At 52.2% G+C, this 18713-nt stretch overlaps 1 protein-coding gene across 1 annotated transcript; it reads left to right on the plus strand.

Annotated features, from left to right (window-relative positions):
* The first annotated feature begins 6702 nt into the window (after positions 1-6702).
* On the plus strand, positions 6703-18662 carry SMIM44 (small integral membrane protein 44). Its single transcript, XM_065673446.1, has 2 exons — positions 6703-8193; positions 17703-18662. Exons 1-2 carry the CDS (start codon positions 7716-7718, stop codon positions 17876-17878), a joined length of 654 nt encoding a protein of 217 aa, XP_065529518.1. The 5' UTR covers positions 6703-7715; the 3' UTR covers positions 17879-18662.
* The last annotated feature ends 51 nt before the right edge of the window (positions 18663-18713 follow it).

Below are 18713 nucleotides of genomic sequence, written 5' to 3' on the forward strand. Positions count from 1 at the left end.
AACAAAATCATGCCCTGTTCATTATGAATGTCACCTTTAGTCTTAATTCAGCCTTCTCCTGGGGTTTCAGCTCCTAGAAGGGAACATTTCCCTGGCTAAATTGCTCTCTGGTAGCATCGGACAGGCAGATTGGAAAAACAACATGCAGTACTTTTCATCACAACATAAAAAGATGGAAGGGCTGCAATCACACCTCTGGCTGCAGGTGGGTTAAAAGAGGTTTCTGTACTTGTTAAATACGTATTTCTGGCTTACGCTAGTTCTGCTCCGGAGTTTATCCTATCCCAAAGTAATCAAGCGTCTTGCTGCCACTGCCAATCACAACTGCCTGCTGCTGACAAGAGGAGCGTTGCTGGTAGACTTGGAGCACCACAGGGTGCTCAAGGCAATGTCCCTGCTGAGAAGCAGCAGAGCTCAGGCCAGACTAGAGCTCCTTCGTGCTCCTGTCACTCAGTTCAGGGCTCCTGCAGTTCGTGAGGAGCTGGCTCATCTTGCCTGACCTGAATGGGGAAATGGGGCAGTGTGGTGCTATCATCCAGTTCAACCTTCAGTCCAGAAGGGCTGTGCCCACATCTTTTCTCCATTCTGGCACCCATACACCTATAGCAGCTGGATGTTCTCATCCGTGATCCACCAGTTGCACGCATTGGAGCGCAGGAAAAGGAGTGTTACCCACTTTCATTCAGGACACTGCATCTACTGGTTTGAAAGAAACACAGGGTGACATTACAGCCCCCCTCTGCCATCAGCTTCTTTAATGTGAGCATATGTGGAGTTGCAGACACAGCCAGGATGCGGCCTCAGAGACTGGTTTCCCACTTGTGAGTGCAGAGCAGTCTGCAGACAGATCCAACTCAAGCAGGCAACAGTGTAGGGATCAGTGTGTGATGCAGAGCTGAATGAGTGCCTGGGAAATAGCAGGTAAGGGTTAAGAAAGGTATTGGGGAAAGGGCACAGCTGGAGCACAATCTGCAATGCAGAAGAGAGCACTGCATCACCTTTCTGATGCTGTGGCAGATTAGTCAGGAGTCACAGAGAGTATTTGTAACCTGCCTGGCAACCCAGCTGCATTTCACATGCTCAACCCTACTCAGCTCCTCCTCCACACCTGAAATACCAGCATGGCTTTACAGGTGCCATGGTACAAGCAAATTCTGCTCTGGGAGAAGAAAACACTGGCGCAAAGACATTGTGAGGGATAGAAAGCAGAGTTACACATCCCTGTGTGTGCCTGCAGGGGAATGAGAACTAGCATTGTGGGGGTCTGTACTTCTGTACCTCTAGCTGCAACAGGAGAAGTACTTCAGGTAAGTTTTCCTACTTGCCTTGCTCAGCTTCTTTATCTGGATAAAGGATAAGCCTGTATTTCACAGCTTCTTGTCATGCAGGAAGGTTGGCATTTAATGTTTCCTCTTGGAGCCCAGGCATTAGCGCTGGACAGACATTAGTGGATGGAGCCCTCAGTCCTGCCCTTTTAAACTCTTTGAAGATGGTTCCCCTACAGACACACACAGGAGTCTGCAGCTTTGCTGCGTGTCCCTTGCAAAGTCTTTGCTCAAGGACCTGCTTGTAGCATGGCACCTAGAAAGTCATGCTGGTGTTCCAGGTGTGGAGGAAGAGCTGAGTAGGGCTGGGTGTCTGAAATGCAGCTGGTTGCCAGTTTCTTCTCTATTTTGGCTCAAAGAAACAGCTGGTGACTTTCTTGTTTTCACTCTACGTATCCATCTTGGAGGGTGGAGAAGATAGAACATGTAGAGACTGCCAGCTTCTCCTTCCAGATCCCTTTGAGAGGCTTTGGGAGGTGTTGGATGCCACCAGCCTGGCTCACCTTCTCACTGGATTTCAGGATAGCAAAGCTTTGAATGGAGGGGGAACATGGAAAATCATTTTTTTCCCACCCATTAGGATGAAGTTTTCCTGTTCTTCTTTGCCCATTTGCGTCAGATTTACCTGCAGATAACACCTGAAATAATTTTCAGCTATTTTTGCCTGTTCCGTGGCCAAGCAGTGCTTTCTAGGGATGCAAAGAGAACACGTAATTCACTCCTCCCACCTCACCTCCACTGCAATTAGTCCTGTTGGCCTGGGTGTGTTTACTTGGGAAATACTCCCCTTTCTTTCACGAAGCAAGGTTTCCATGCTGGATATTTTTGTGCATGCCTTCAGCCTCTCAAATCCATTGAATAAGCTGAGCTGTCCATGAAACAGTTCACACATAGAGTTAAAACCATGCTTTGTTTACCAGACCCAGCAGATAGAGAAGAGTCTTCCTAGGCATTGCACTTGACATGGCAAGTTCGTGATGTTCTTTATCAGTATAATCCGGCCCCTTTCAGCTTTGGGAGCATGAATAATACAGTATCAAAACCCCACATTTTGTTAAAAGGTGTTTTTATATATAGTTAGATAAAGATAGCTTGCTCTGATTCATCTGCTAAAAACTGCTGCTGTCCCTTGTTTGTCTGGGTTTTTTTTTTCAAGCAGAAATAGCTGGGCAAGAGGAATGCCAGGAATGGAAATCCAGGATAAGCCTGTACCTTTTTGTGCAGGAAGGCTGCCGACAAAACTTTGGTACAGGTCTGGAATTTGCTTGGGAATGAAGTCTCTGCTCAGGGTGTAGTGCAGCAGCAGCGCACAGCCAGGCAGGGAGGCAGCGAAGAGCATCTGGCCCATCCAGGGATGAATGAAGGTCAGCGTGCCTCATCTGTCGGAAGGCTGCAGAGACTGGGACATGAGCTGCGCAGCCCCCACGAGCTGGTGCCTGGATGTGAATGTGGATGTCACCCTGCAGAGCTAGAACTGGGAAGGTTTGAAGAAGTCCTGCAGAAACTGTTTTACCTTGTTCTAAAGGAGGTCATAAATCTTTGTGCGGCTTATTCTGCTGAAGAGGTGCAGCGACACCTTTGGTGGGGATTCAGGGTATGGTGTCAGCAGCCAGCACTGAAGAGAGACACAAAAACTCCTGAAGACCAAAAAGTTACCTTTGGGCAGACCAAGGTCTTACTCAAAGCTGTGGATGGGGATGGACATACTGCTGCTGGAGCTGCACCTCCTGCTTGTATTCTTGGCCAACTGGATAGCTCTTGGCCAGGGAGAGGCACAAAGCCCTCCCATGCCATGACACGCTTCACAGTGATAAAGTACAACACTCTCCATCCCTACTGCTCAGCTTGCACCTCACAGTTGTTGCCACATTCACAGCCTCCGTATCCCTTATGTGTCACAAAGGGGGCCATGCAGCCAGCAGTGGAGCTGGGAGCAGGGTCAGATCTCCTGCCATGGTGTAGTCCCTGGGCTTTAGGACAACCTCAGGCTTTAGCTTCAGTAGAAGCCGAGGGATCTGCTCCCGGTCATGAACAAGAAACCAGACTCTGCTCAGGGCATCACTTGTGATGTGTCAGAGTGGATTTTCAGCCCTGCATGGACACCAGCATTAGTCAGTTTGATCCTGCCTCTGTAGAATAAAACACCAGTGCTTTGACTATAGTTACACAGCGAGTAAGCCATAAAATAATAAGGAAACAGCTGAAACAAACACTCAACATCCATCCTGAGGAGCAAGATCTTTCTTGACCCACTGAAACATCATTTATTCTTGTTCCCAGGAGCGAAAACACAGCTCTTCTGCATGAGCTGTGCTTGTCGTTGGGTAAGTGTGTATCCCTAAATTCAACTTGTCCGGTTGCATTAGGACAAACAGCTAATTCTGAAATTCACTTTGCTCCTCAATCAACCCCTTTGCCAAATGGCATTTGGGTGGAATTGTGGAGATTGTGATTTTTATTTAAGGTGATTTACTAAAATCATTAGCACTGTTCCCAAAGAGAAATCCATGGCGATCCTTTTAATCTCCTCCCCCCTCCCCCAAATCTCAGCGAATGCAAACATTTTTTTAATAACAGAGAGTATGAAATATATTGAAATCCACATTTTTATATTTATCCATGTTCTCTCCCTCTGTAATGGGATGGAAACTGTAATCATGGAAATAAAGCCTCCCTTTCAGATGAGAGATGCAGAGAGTGTCTAATGAACAATTAAACATCTATTTAGTCGCTTTGAATTGATACGGGTGTTAATGAAAAAGAAAGAGGCCACCTTTACTGTCACTGCAGGGAGACGCAAAAGGTGGAGGAGTATATTCTGGCATTACCCTAAGCCTCTTTAATGAATTCAGCGCCTGCAGCAGACCTCAGAGCTCCCCCAAGCGCTTTTCCAGCCTCTTCCCAGGAGTGCTCAGCGGAGGCCTAGGAAACCGAGGGGGCTGCCCTCCGTCCTGCTGGAGCTGCTGTCACCAGCTGCCCCCAGGCAAGCAGAGAGCTGCTGACTGTCGGCGTGCTTCATCCCCCGAGGTGCTGATTCACAGCCACGCGTCTCCCAAAGAGCCGGGTGTGAAGTGTGGGAGACGGAGCTGGGCCAGATGTGCTGCAAGCTCCTGGCCTTGGGGGGCAAGACAGGGACCCCCGGCATCCGCACTGTCAAAGAGCACTGTGAGCAGGTCTCTGTGTGTCCCAGCTTTCGAGGGTGCCCAAAGGCCGTGAAACCCTGACTGCTCCAGCAACAGCCGAGCACCACGGCTCCTTCGGCTGGCACTTGCAAAGCTGTGGGGAGAGGAAAGTGTCGGCCAGGTCTCTGTGTTCTTCCTTTGGGTTTAGATGAGAAAAAACCTGTTTCTGATGGTACAGGAAGGAAAGGGCAGTAGTCACCACAGGTTTGTCAATGGGGAAGCCATCTGCTACTTGCAACCCTGTTCAGCCATTCATTCAGCTGGTCCTCTTTACCTAAGAGTTCTTCTGTTTGGAGTGTTTTTACCCATATCACATGGGGCAGAAAACCTGACCCAGCTCCCCAGGGACTTTAACCCATGTCTGATTAAAGCACTTAGAGGTGGTGACGGCCTCAGGACTTCCAGAACCACAGCATCCCCTTTTGCCCTCCGTTCCTCTGATGGACCTCCCCACTCTCACACACCTTTGCAAATACTTTGCCCCAGATCACCCAGCTCCTTCCCCTTCTGGGAATAAAGGGGTACAGCGTGGTGGGGGCACAGCGTGGTGGGAGCACATCTGGGATGGTCGTACCCAGAGCCAGCTGCAGGGACAGCTCAGCCTGGACCAGATGCTCTCCCTTATCCCTCTGGTTGATGCACTGGTGCCATGGCAACTGCTAACACCAAACAGCTGCAACGACAATACAGCTTCAGAGCAGCTTCAGTCCCCAAGGACCAGTGGGCATATTCCAGGGGCTGTCATCTCCTCCTGAGGACCCCAGCTTAAAGGATGTGTCTCTGGAGCAGGGCAAAGCCAGACTGCAACATGCTACCCCTGCATGGAGCCCAAAACCCACCTAGCATTGAAAAGTTCTTATAAATAATCAATCTTGCCACATTCTCCCTCTTGGAAAGATAAAATGTGGCATGGCAGGACTCAGAGGCTGAGAGAGGAGCTGTTTGCCCTTACCTCCTGACTCCTGCCCTGGCCCCCAAAGCATCCCATCTTCATGCTTTGGAGGCAGAGAAGCAGCTCCAGCATCAAGGATCACTGGGGCAATGGGACATCATGACATGTCGCACTGCAGGATTACAGCTCCATGCAGCTGCCCAGATGTGTTTCTGCAATCAGTCACAGATCCGCTACTTGTGAGAAGAAGTTTTTGGATGCTGCAAAATGGTCCTGGGGGACAGAGATCACTGGGACCTGGTCCATGCACACTCCAAGAGGGGCAGAAAAGCTTTTCTTTGCTTCTGAGCTGTACAATCTGTCCATCACCTACTTGAGCCCTGGTGATTTCATTGTAAGGGAGAGATGTTCCCATTTTATTCTATACCCTTCCACCCCCCATCCCCCCCACTCTCCACCCCCCACCCCCCACCCCCCCGGCAGCTGGCTGGATTGCTGCGGCTAACACACACACTTAAAGTTAATCTTTTGCCATTATTTCTCAGAAGCTCCATCTGGCTGCCTTTGGGCCTGATGCCGTGATTTCCTTGCCTTCGTGACAGCTATTTTGTACATGGGGAAGCTGCCCAAAAAAGAGAAAGAAGGACGTGAAAGATGGAGCTGTGATATATTTTCACCTCCAAATATAGAAAGACAATTTCCCCCTCTCTAAGTTTTCTTCTTCCTCCCGGTGCCTTCAAACCGAGCCAGGACCTCAGTGAAATCCCATTGCCAAGGAGGACAAAAAGTGTTTGTAGGGAACCTGGACCAGTTAAAACCATCATCAAGGTGACCAGGGACAGGCTGGCTCTTACTGGCTTACATAGAGAGCTACCCAGGGTGGGGAGATGGCAAGGGAGCTCAGCCCCAAATCCTGCAGGCTTTCTGCAAATCAGGCATCCCGCTGATGCCAAAAACTTGGCTTGGGCGGGGAGGGGGGAGGACAGGGCTGTGTGGAGCATCGCTCCCTTGGGATGCTGGCGGCGGGATCGATGATGTCCGCCTTCCTCCCGGCAGCGCCTGCGATCTGATTCCTCCCTGCCCGCAGCACAGCTCCCAGACAAAGGCTGTGCTGAGCACTCGCGGCCGGGCTGGACCAGGGGGTCGCGCCGGAGGGGACGCCGGATCCGTCCTCAGCGCTGCTTGAGCCTGTGCTGCCGCCGGGACGCGCCGGCTGCGCTCTCATGCACACGCGTGTACCCACACGCACGCTCCCGCTGCTCCCCACCTTCCCCTCCACCGCCCCAGCGGGAGGATCCAGCGGGAGGATCAAGGCACGTCTCCTGGAAGCAAAAGGATTAACTCCCCGGGGAGCAGCCGCCGGCTCCACAGCGCGCTCCGGAGTTGTGGAGCCAGCCCCTCGGCGGTGGATAATCCCCCTCGCTGCTGGCAGCCGGGCGGCTGGGAAGAGCGAGCAGGGCTGCAGGGTGAAGGGGTAGGAGAGGAAGAGGACGAGGAGGAGTATACATACACACACACACAGCCCGCAGACAGCAGGCAGCGGCTCCGGAGCGGTTGCTCTTTGCGAGGAGGTCTGTAGGGAGCCGGATAGAGCAAGCCGGAGCATCAGGAGAGCTGATCTGTTCGCTTGCAAAAGTCCGTAAGGTAAAACCCGAGAGCAGCCACTCCTCATCTGGGCTGCCCTTTGGAAACCAGGCACCGGGCTCGCTGCTGTTGTGGACATCGTCTCTGACTATGGTTTTGTTCTTAAAGGAATCAATCAGGAGATGTCGGCAACAGGAGTTGCTGAGAGCGCGGCTGGGAGCTGCTTGCTGCCCGCTCTGACACGCATTGTGAGCAGCTGAACTTTGTGGGGTTTGAACATACATTTCTCCTCTGCGGACTCTTCAGGCAGCGCTACGGGAGAGGAGAGGCACGGCCCCGCACACCTTGCGCCTGCTGGTACCCACGCTGAGCCTGGGCGATGGCAAAGAGGGATTTCTGCCTCTCCAAGGACCATCACCTGTGAAAAGAGGCTGGAGAAGGGCGATTTATCTTTGTTTTCCAGATGACTGAAAATAGCTACAGGATCCTGGCTCTCTGGTTTTCATCAGTGAGTAGCATCTGGGGGAGATGGCTGAGGGACAAAAATGGTATCGCTCAAAATCATTCTAGCACCTACTTTTTCCCAAAGAACTTCATGTCCATAGGGGTTTGCTGCGGGCATTTCCAGGGGTGAGGACCAGTATACCACAGATACATCCCTACTGGATCATGTAAGAATACGCAAATGAGAAACCTGCCCCAGCAAGACCTTCTCTGCCCAGCTTGCAGTACATGGTTTGGTGTAAGCACAGCAATTCTCACCTCTTTCTTTCCCTTTTAAATCTCTTGGGCTTGGAGACCTCTCTCCCCATTGCAATTATGATCATTTGCAACATCAGTGCCATCAAAGATTGGAGCACTTTCCTCTCCCAGATCCTTCCCAGCGTTAACAAGACTCTGAACTTGGTACAGCAAGTGGAAGCCACCACCAGCTCGGTGCTAAGTGTCCTGCAGGACCCTGAGCAGGACAGCTACCTGTCCAACAGCCAGTCCATGAACTCCAGCAACTTCACGGCTGGCCTGGACCACTTGTTCCAGTACTCGTACTCAGACAACGACCAGCTTTACAAGGAGTACAAGCCCCCTCCTCGAGATGCCATTCCTCTGCCCAAGGCTGTCCTCTACCTTCTCATGGCAGCCCTGGTGGTGGTGGCAGTGGCGTATGCCATCGTCGGGCATCTCATCAAGGACCTCATTCATGACTTTATAGGTGAGTGCGCGCATCACGAGCTGTGTGCATGGGGTGAAGAAGAGCCTGGGGCAGAGCCCGGGGATGCTGGCTGATCATTCCCCTTTGATTTGGTGAGGTTTAGACCAAGCCTTTACCCTTTCACCTTTACAGGAGTGTTAGTTTATCTGATGTGCTGGGTTCGCCAAGCTGAGCTGTGCGTTGATGAGCTTCCCAGAGAAAATCCTTGGGTTCAGCTCCCTTCCTAAAGAGATGAGGCTTGTGCATGTATGTGTAAGTGTGTGTGTGCTTAAGTTGGTGCTGCCAAACAACTGAGCTTGGATTAGAGGTCTCCAAAATGAAAAGTTTCATGTCAACAGATACCTGAGCACAGGAGAACAACCTGCCAGTGCACTGTGAAAGAATAGCTGCCATATGAGCCTAACCCCTGATCAGACACCAGAGAACCCACAAACTCACAGGAAACACGACTCAGCAGGCTGGCTCCCTTGTACAGCACCTAGCACAACCATTACAGCCTGTGCAACAAATCCGGACAATGATAGCCCAAAGAGTGCATGTTTTTATGGGATTTGGCTTCCTGGCTCTTCATTCCACCCTGCTGCTGAGGAACGAGGTCCCTTGTCATTGGGGACAAACGCGCAAACACTCTGCTGGCTGTAGACGCTGTGGGCAGGCAGAGGCTCAGGCAGAGGTGCAGGCAGAGGGGTTGGCTGCTTAAAACATGCCCTCAGTGTCACTCTTGCTGTTTGCCCATGATTTGTCATGCTGGTCGTGGTGGGGAGTGTGAATGCGCCCAGTTCCCTTCTGAATGCATGGCAACTTTTGGCCCCCGCAGCCAGCTTGCCATGTCCTTTTGGGAACAGGGCCCTGCTGCAGGGAGCTGGTCGCAGTTTTCCAGCTCAGATGAGGGGCTAGGAGGGATCCACAGATGGATCTAAGCTCCTAGCTCCTGCAGATGTATATACCCCCCACTGAAAGCTCTGAGGAGCAATGTCCTCTGCAGCGGAACAGAGCTGAAATCCCTCTGCACAGCCCTTGCTCTGAGCCTGACCCCCAGCCAGGGATGCAGCCCTGCAGGCTCCATCTCTGCAGCGGGAGGAAGATCACACTCATGTGGAGCAAAATACACATGTTCCTTCATGATCCCCCTTTATTTCTGTGCTCCTGGGATGCAGGAGGTACACACCAGTCAAAACTCTAACCAACTGCCTGCAAGGCAGGCAGCACCCATGCCTGGTTGATGGGACGGCAAGCCAAGTCCCTTGGGCAGGGGGTCATGAGCAGGCAGGGGCCAGAAGATATGGGACATAGGTATATGGGAAGGAGGGATTTGGGACAAGAAAGGTCAAACCTCCTGGCAGGGAGCAGTGCTTGGGCTCTCACGTGAGGCTCAGCCAGGAAAACAGCAGAGAGCTGCTGCTGAGGAGTCTTTTTTTGCCCCAGCTAGAAGCGAATGGTTACGTCTTAAAGTGTTAAATATAACACTTAATCAGCATCTTGCTGGGGCTGTAACATCTCCCAGCTCTGCTGCTGATCTGATTTAGCATTGCCTTCCCAACAAAGGGACAGCACCTAAAATTGTACACACTCCTGCCCTGAGATGCTCAAAGGACCAGGTCAGGCCAGGTTAGAAACCCCTATGAGTCATAGTGCCTGCATGGAGCAGACACCGCTGCCCTGATTACTGGGGTACCTGGTGCAGGAGAGCATGGATGTGAGTGCTCAAAAACACCCCTTGGGTGAGTACTGCAAAACAGAGCTAAAATCCACATAAATGTCATGCCCTTCCAGTCAGGGAGAGAGGCTGCAGTCACGGCTGGAGACACCCATGCCCATTCCGTGCTCAGCATCAATGCTCCCTGGTGACCTTGGGCACTTTTTGATATGCCTCTGTGTGGGACAAGGTCAGCAGGGTGTCCCTTCCCTAGCAAAGCCACAAAGGGGCACAAAGGGACTGCCACAGCCTTTCACAGCACCACAGCCACCCCAGGGCTGGCCAGGCACTGGGAATGTCTACCCACTTTCTGCCACTTTGGAGAAGCCCTTTCCCAGCTGAACACCCTCACTGGGCACAGAGCATCCTCTCTGCCCTGGTGGAGGTGACATCTCTCCGAGTTAGGGTCACAAATCCAGACGTGAGCTTCTGCCCCATTGAGAAAGAGAAGAAGGCATCTACAAACTCCAGCAGCACCCCTCCGTGCCGAGGGCTGCCTCTGACTCGTCCTATTTAGCACTCCAGGCTTGTCTTCACACCATTTATGCACTTAAAATGAGCCAGTCCTTGGAGGAAAGCAGACAAGTCCATGTTTGTTAACACTGCCAAGAAACAGCCCTTAAAGAGAAGGTTCCATTTGAATAAGTTTGCATAAAATTACTTCAGGGACAGGACAGAGGGACCAAGGGATAGTAAATAAGAAACCGGTCTATTAGCTGCCTTAACACAATGCCTGAATTTATACACTCAGCAGCAGCTCCAACTTCCGCTAACAGAGTTTCTGCACTAATCATATTTATAAGGATACAGAGAGATGGAAATAAGATGCCAAAGGGCTGGAGCCTGTTTGAGGGAGATTAAAGTGTGAATAGCTAATCACTACTTTAAACAGTCACTCGGAGACGTCAAGGATGATTTTAACTCCTCACCAGCAGCTCGTAGGGCACCACTGGAGGAGTCAGAGCATCACCAGCTCCATGCACCAACAGGGACGCAGTTGCTGGGCTCAGTTCAGGATGGCGAAGGGGCTCTTGGGCTGCTGCTGAGCTCTTCCCCTGTGAAATCTGAATGGGTATTTGAGACACTGACACCTCTTGCAGCTGCTTCTTAAAATTCAATTAGAGCTTGTCCAGGCATCCCTGGGGAGAGCTGAGCGCAGCTGTGATGCCCAGTTTGGTAAAGAGGAGCAGGAAATGGGAGGCTGCATCGGAGGAGATGTATTATTGGAGAGGATGAAGGCCGAGATCCCCTCCAGCCAGGGTGAGCATCCTGTCTGTCCTCATCCCCCTGGATAGGGATAAGAGGGCTCTGAAAAAGGCCCCTCCTCAGGTTTTCCTGGACAGACTTGGCCAGGGAGAGCCTGATTTCTCTCTGGTTTCTGTTTTCCCGCTTGCCTGGAGCTGACAAAGCCTCATGTTTGCGCCTTTCCCAAAACTCATCGGACATCTCTGCCTGGGCATGGATGCGAGGTAGGAGGGGAAGGCTCTGCGTGAGAGCCGCTCAGACCCGGCTACCAGTTAAGACAAATTGGGTCGAAGCATTTGGAAAGCGGCTTAACTCAGGAGCGCTGGAGAGCTGCCAGAGACGGCGCTGCGGAGAAGTGCCGGCTTGGCAAATGACAAGCCTGTCACCAACGCACGGAGCGCCTGATGGCTGCAATCCTTGGGAATCAGCCCGCCCTCCCTCCTCCGTCCCCAGCAGTTCACTGCACATTGCCCTTATTGAAACACACGAAAAAAAGGAGGAAAAAGGGAAAAAAAAAAAAAAACCACAAAAGTTTGACTGGAAACAAAACTGTTGCCATGGGGACAACAGCGCGTGTGGTCCCTGGGAAAGCATCGCGCTGCCTGCACGGAGCCACTTCAGTCTGCGTGGGAGCTGATGCTTTGCAAAGAGACCTTTGCTGGTGTCACCCAGTTCAGACGAGGTTTCCTCTGAGCTGCTGATCTCCGGAGGAGACCTCGAGGAAGTTTTTCCTTTGGGGATGAGCCCAAGATGGGGTACGGCAGGGCAAGCTCGCTGATGCTGGTGGGACTGTGTGGGTTGATGGCTTCAAAGCAGCTCAAAACCTTAACCCATTCTTGGAGCACGGTCTTTCATTTCTTCGCCCTTTTGGCCCACCGGCTGTATTTTTCTTTTTCAGCCTTATCTCCACCCGCCACATTTCAGGCTTCTTTCGGAAATGGTTTCTTTGAACAAAGAAACTGTGCATGAACGCGGCGTTACTGAAAACAGCTGCTGGGTGATCCTGCAGGGAGTCGGGATCCACTCTTAATTGCTCCACGCAGAGCCACAGGGCTCTTAGGGTAATTCAGCCCGTAGCAGGGATTGCAAATTGAGTCTCAGGCCCATCAGAGAAGACTTACATCTCCTCTTTGGGCTCTGGTTTGACTATGATTCATTTGCCTCCCAAAGTTGTTGGAAAAGAAGAGACTACATCAGGTTCCCTTCTGTTTCCCATCCGGATGCTAACCCACCTCTAACACTAACCCCCTGCCTCAGTTTCCCTTTGGGTGCATAGGGGTGCTCTGTGGTTCTTTAGGCACCGGTTAGGGTTGCTGATGTCTAGCAGCAGCTGCTGTAGGATGGCTTCCAGTGGGTTAATTCCCACTCCCAGCTACTGTAATAACAGACAGATACCCCATTGCCGCATCCATCCTGGCATCACCACAGCTGCAGGCTGCGGCTGTTGGCCAGACAAGTGGTCACAGTGGTCTGGCCCTGCCAAAAGCAGGCAGCAGTGGCCTCACTCCAGGACAGCTGCTTCTGCAGCCAAACCTTTGAAGCACGAAGCCTGAGCAGTGGGATTGCTCCCAGCACATGCTGCCAGGGAGCGACTAAGGCTGGCCTCAGGGATGTGCCATCCTACAGTGGCGTTTCCATGCCTGCCATCCTGTGGTCCAGCGATGGGCTGTGTCCGGTCCCTAAGGAGAGCACCGTGCCTCTCTACTCCTCTCAAGTGCTGGTGTTTTTGAGCTGAGACCGAGCACAGCTCCTCATTCTCTGACCGTCTTTGCCTCCAATGGGCTGGAGGATGAGGACAGCAAATAAGCAAGCCAGGAGCATCCCTGCCTCCCATGTACCACACCTGAGTCACCACCTCTCTGAAACCTGCTCTCCAGAGCAGCACCACTTTCCAGGGATGTGACTGGGATCAAATGCAGGCTTGGTCCAGGGTTGTTCTGGTGCACAGGAGCTATTTTTAAGAGAATATCATAATTAATTGAATGCCTTTTCCTTGTCACCCCCTTTCCCCTTCATGCCAGGTGACAGCTCTGCAGAGGGACAGTGTTCTTCCCTGTCTATCAGGAAAGCAGCGTGCTCATGTTGCTTGGTGTGTAGGACAGTTTTGACTTGGCCAGCATGACTAACCTAGGAAATTCCTGCAAAACAGGGAAGGAAGAACAGACTCCAACAGCAAGCTAATTCAGAAAGACATTGAACCTGGGGGAAAAGGGACTTCTTGATAACAAATTACTTCTGCCGGAGGCAGACAGAGATTTTCCAGCAGACCAAACCTGGGAGATATCTGCTGATTTTGCTAACGAATAAGCAGAGTCCATCCTGCAAGTGAGACAGATACGATGTCCAGCTGAGACTGCAAAGGGACATGAGTCACATGAGGGATACCCTTGAACTTGGCCAGAGCTGGTCCTGCCTTGCTGCAGAGCACAAGGTGATTCCTGGGTCAGGACCTGTTTCAAAGAAAGAGGTGCTTCTGCTCCTGCTGCTCTGAAAAAGGCTTTTTTAGCAGCTGTTTTCACACCCAGCTCCATTTAAAGCAAATAAAACTAGAGCACGAGTTCAGTTGTTCATCTAACATGTTTCCCCTTCCGTTGCTTGCTTCCATCTCTGTAGGGGGTGTGAATGTCTCACTGCATTGCATTTAAATTTCGGCTCTTTCTCCCACTTCCCTCTGCTCTTCTGTTAGGGACATCTCTTGCCCAGTGGCTGAAGTGCCTCTTAGACATCCCCCCTGTCACCAGTGGATGCAGGGGACCTGGCCTGGATAAAACTGGGCATGAAGCATCCCTGTGCTCCTGTGGACACAGGCAGCAGGAGGCTACTCTCTGCACTGTAAGGGGTTTCCGGGAAGAGATCACCCCTCATGGTGCTGGTATGAGGAGAGGTAAAACACACTGTGAAATCTGGGAAGCCCTGAACAGTGTTTGTCTGCCCCGAAAAACACAGTATGTCCTAAAGGTCCTGCTTTCAGGGATGCAGTCAAAGACGCAGGCAGAGCCAGGGAGGTGCAGGGGCACTTTATGCCACATCACTCGGTTAATTTAGGGAGAGATTCTGCTCCACGCCTCCTGGTTTACCCAGCCTGCCCTATCTCCTCTCCCCAGCTGCTTTGGATCAATCACTCCATGTTGATCTCACCCCATCTCAGCACTTTCCACCTCGCCTTTCGCCCTGCACGACCTCAGGAGGCAGGCTGAGCCCCGGCAGCTCCTGGCTGGCAGGGAGAGGTGCTTCTGGGTTAGACGCCTGGCTGAGAAAGTCACTTTGTCCCTCTCCTTTATGTGACAATGACTCCTTGTGGCTGGAGCCTGTGCGAACGCGAATGGTGACTTTCCTCCAAAAGAGGATTTCATTTTCCCCTTGGTGACAACGGTGCCCATTGTTTGCTGCTCATGCAGACCCCCTGCCAGAGGTAAGAGATGGAGAGAGAAATCCCTGTCACGATGCTAAAGGCTTCAGCTACCTTGGGAGGGTCACCACCACCCCTCAGCTCCCAGCCCCTCACTACCCTCCATTACCTGATTACTCCCCCCCCCCTTCCAGGGCTCATTATCAAGGTTTCTAACACATGCTTGTGCATGACGTAAGGTTGTGCATCACATCCCCTGCAAAGATCCTTCCACATCAGAGCAAAGTTTCATCTCATGGGGCCAAAGCCATGCAGGTCTCCTCTCTCCTCCCCTTCATCCCTCCCCAGATATCCCATGGGAGACTTTGGTTTCTCAACCGCAGGCTGAGAGGAGCTGGGGGGGAAGCTGGGGGGGAGCACGTTGAGGGTGCTGACAGTTTTATGGCTGTTTCTCCAGGGTCCTGCTGGCAGGAGATCCTCCATCAGCTCCATGGGGCCTCGCTCCCCTCTTCCACACATGGCAACACGCTGAAGTTACAGGCCATAAATGGCCACAAATAACGTGTAATTGTGTAATTACTTCACTCCTTACTTACACAGTCAAATCATAAAGGCATCGCAGTAAATACCCTCTAATGACAGCCTAATTACATCTTCCTGCAGATTACTGGGTAATTAGATCCAGCAGGCTCCAGAAATAATTCCCAGGGAAGCAGCGGTTCGGATTAGCGCGTACAACCCAGCCCGCTCTTACCCAGGAACTAGACTGTGGCAGCCTCACATGAGCGACTTCCCTCATGAGCGACCTTCCCTGGGCACCCTGTCATGGTGATGCACCCTAACCCTTTTCCCATAGAAATGGCTTTTGCTGAGCCCCACGTTGCTCTCCCAAAGCATCATCCTCTACGTTTCTCCCTTTATAATAGTATCACAGTGCTGTGCCTGGCTCTGGCTTCTTCTGCTGCCTGCAAATGCCCTCAAGTGTTCATTGCTTGGCCACCAAATGCCACCTGCCCTCGCTTACAGGCATGCAAAGATGTGCTCTTTGCTTCCCATCGCATGCCGCAACCCTCGTGCAATGGGTCTTAGGATATTTGGGTACCCATCACCTCTTTTTCTACAGGATATTCCCTTTCTTCCCTGCCAGACCAGCCCCTGCTCCCACTGGAGTTTTATGGCTGACGTCAAGGAAAGCAAGCTGAGAACTTTAATAGTATTTGTAGGAGGCAATCTTGTTATTGTCTTCTGGATCCTCCTCACGTCAAGCGGCTGCATGTGAGCCTAGGAGGTCTTAGGGGCAGAAGAGGGGGGGTTCAACCAGCATGGACCCAGCCCAGGCAGCCAGGAAGCAGCCAGTGGAGTGTTTGGCTTTGGTCTAAATCCAGTAAATCCAAGCAAAATGGAGGCTATAAAGGGAAAAAGACATAAATGAGCCTTCCGGGCTTGGCTGCTTTCCTTAGGGAAGGGTTGCGATGGAGAGCCCAGGGATTGTGGACCATGCAAGTGAAAGCTAAATGCCCCAGCTGGGACTTGGGGCAGATCCAGGGCTCCCCAAAAGCCTTTGGACCACATCTTCAATGAGTTCTCCAATCACTCTTGGCAGCACCAGCACACAACCAGCAAATCCTGATGGAGGTGAACAAAAAAGGAAAGACAAGAAACAAACAGTCATCGTCTGGACACGTCACATGTGCCCAGCGTGGAGGAAGCCTTCTCTTCCTTGTAACCTGCACCCATGTCCAGCCAGCCCACACCAGCACAGCGGGGTACAACACCCCCTTTCTTTCTGCCTCTTCCCTATGGCAGGGCTGGACTCCCACCCTGGCTCCACAGCATGAGCAGCGCCCCAAAAGCCATGCCCTGTGCCCTTGGGAATGGTGTGGCCAAATGGCTTCAGGCTGGAGAAAAATGACAAAACTTCGGTGTTTCTTCACAAAAGAAGCTTTGGGGCTTTCAGAAAAGCCCCAGCATTAACCTGCAGTGCACACGCCAAGCACAGGGAGGACCACAGGTCATTCCCATCTCTCTTACCACTCCTGCAGCAATGTCTGGACACCACTGGTGACCCAAAAGGTCAGATCTTCCCCTCCCTCCACACCTGGGATCCCACTCCTGCGTTTGCTCTCATTCAGCCTTGGTTTGGCTGCAAAGCTTTCTTCCACAGCCCATGGAAAAGGCAGTGTCTCGCCGTGATTGCACTTCTCTGGCCCTGCTCTGCCAGGCAGCCTGCATCCTCCTCCAAAGAGCTGCAATTGAAACGCTCATGGGGACAGAAAATGCCACAAAGGAGAAAAATGTCATTTCTTGAGCAGGATCCATTGGTGAATAAGTGGAATCCTCAGAAACAGCTAAACCAGGATGGACCTTTGTCCGCCTCCTGGTACCCATCTCTGCTTTGTTTTGAGAACAGGGCTGAAGCAGAGAGGTCCTGGTGTTCCACTGCCCACCACTGTCACTTAGACCTGCACACCCTTGGTTTGCTCCTTGCTGGTGTGTCTCCATCATGGCTGGACATGGCCTCTCACTGCCCAAACAACCAGGTTTTCAAATAGTAGATATCTGGGAAGCAGCACACCACAGAGCTGCAGCCGTTTGTGCTGCAAGGGATGTCTTGGTCATACCACGTTGCAGTAGTGACCACTGTATTTTGGAGTGGGATCAGTCACCCCCAGGGTTGTCAGAGTAACTGGATCAGCTCAGAGCCACGTCCTGGTGCTCTGGTGTTCTGCCAGAAGCACAGCCCCAAAGCTGCCCATGGAGTGGTTGAAGCCCTGGTGTGGCTGTGATGCACTCCCATGGCAGATAAGCTGTGTCCCCAGCCATGCCTCCAGCCCCTTTTGGATGTCACACGGTTATTTAATCATTCCCTCTGTTTCTGACAGCAAAAACCTGCTGTGGGGAATACATTGCCAGAGAGCCCAGATGCACACTTCGCTTCAGAGGCACTTCATTTTCATTTTTGGGATTAGCAGTGTGATTTCATTTGCCTAAGCCAGGAGGGCTTCTAGAAACAAGCAGCCTGAAAACCAGCCTGAAGCTGGGAAGAGCAGAGACCCCAGTACCAGGGGATCCAAGGGGACTGAAGGGGCAGGGGTGGGATGGCAAATACCCAGAGTGAGGGGCAGGATGTAGTGGGAGGCAGTGATTTCCCAGCCAGCTTTGACTCTGGGAACAGCCAGACGTAACCAGCAGCTTGTTTTGTGCTTTTCCCTCCTCCAGACTGGATCTTTGGCCCCAGCCCAGATGACAACAGCAACAAGAGCGACGTCAACTGCATCAGCAACAGCGTCAATGAGATGAGTGAGATGCCCGAGGTGCCACGGCGCCGGGACCACCAGCCCCAGGACGTGGTCATCACCATCGGCGAGACCTGCCACTTACCACAACAGACGTGATGGGCACGGTGGCTGGGCCAGGCGGGATGGAGCAGCGGGAATGGAGCGGAGCGATGGAGCAGCAGGAAGATGCAGTGGGACTGCAGCAGCCACCATGCAGGACCAGGCAAAGAGAGGAAGGGAAGGGCAGAGCTGGCACCACAGAGCAAAGCCCTTCTCACCCTGGTTTTGCCAGCCTCTAAGGACTTTGCTGGGGTGGGTGGCATTCCCCTTCTCCCAAGCACGTCAGTCCTGCCCTGATGTCTGCCCGTGGGTTCATGACCTCCCTTTCTTCCCTGTGAATAGCAAAAAAGAAAGGCAAATGCAAAATACACCCACCAATGAGAGGAATGAGCCAGAGAGGAGCCAGGCGGTCCTTTGGTGTGCGGCTGCCCTGCAGCGCAGGGATGGGTGGTGAAAAGGGCAAGGGTGACAAAAAGGCTGCATGAGAAATGGGGGTGTCTGTTTCTGGGGAGGAACCCAGGACACAGCAGGGAGCTGGGGCTGCAGCATGACTTGGAGGCTGCAGAAAGGCACTGGAAGGTCAGTAGGAGCCAAATCCAACCCTGTACATTGATAATCTGCACAGGCCATCATTCCACCCCTTAGCTTTGCAGCTCTGCTGGGTGCCTTCCTCTTCCCTGCCAGGGCACTGCCACCCAGAACTGCCCTTCTCTCTTCTCCCCACTTCTCTCTGCCCAAAGGGATCCTTTCCATTGCTAACTCCGCAGGGATCCTCACTTCCCTTTTTTAAGGGGCTCAGGGAAGCCAGCAGCAGGCGAGGTGTGGGGTGACCTCCCAGACCAAGTACGAAAAGAAGCATCCTGATGGTTTAATTGGTATTCTAAGGCCAGTT

This window comes from Lathamus discolor, chromosome 3 (assembly GCF_037157495.1).
Source record: "Lathamus discolor isolate bLatDis1 chromosome 3, bLatDis1.hap1, whole genome shotgun sequence".
Taxonomy (NCBI): Eukaryota; Metazoa; Chordata; class Aves; order Psittaciformes; family Psittacidae; genus Lathamus; species Lathamus discolor.

Excerpts from the sequence above, each read along its gene's own strand:
- SMIM44 (XM_065673446.1), top strand. The coding sequence starts at position 7,716 with ATGGTTTGGTGTAAGCACAGCAATTCTCACCTCTTTCTTTCCCTTTTA. Across the intron at positions 8,194-17,702 it reads CCTCATTCATGACTTTATAG|ACTGGATCTTTGGCCCCAGC; the intron begins GTGAGTGCGCGC and ends TCCCTCCTCCAG.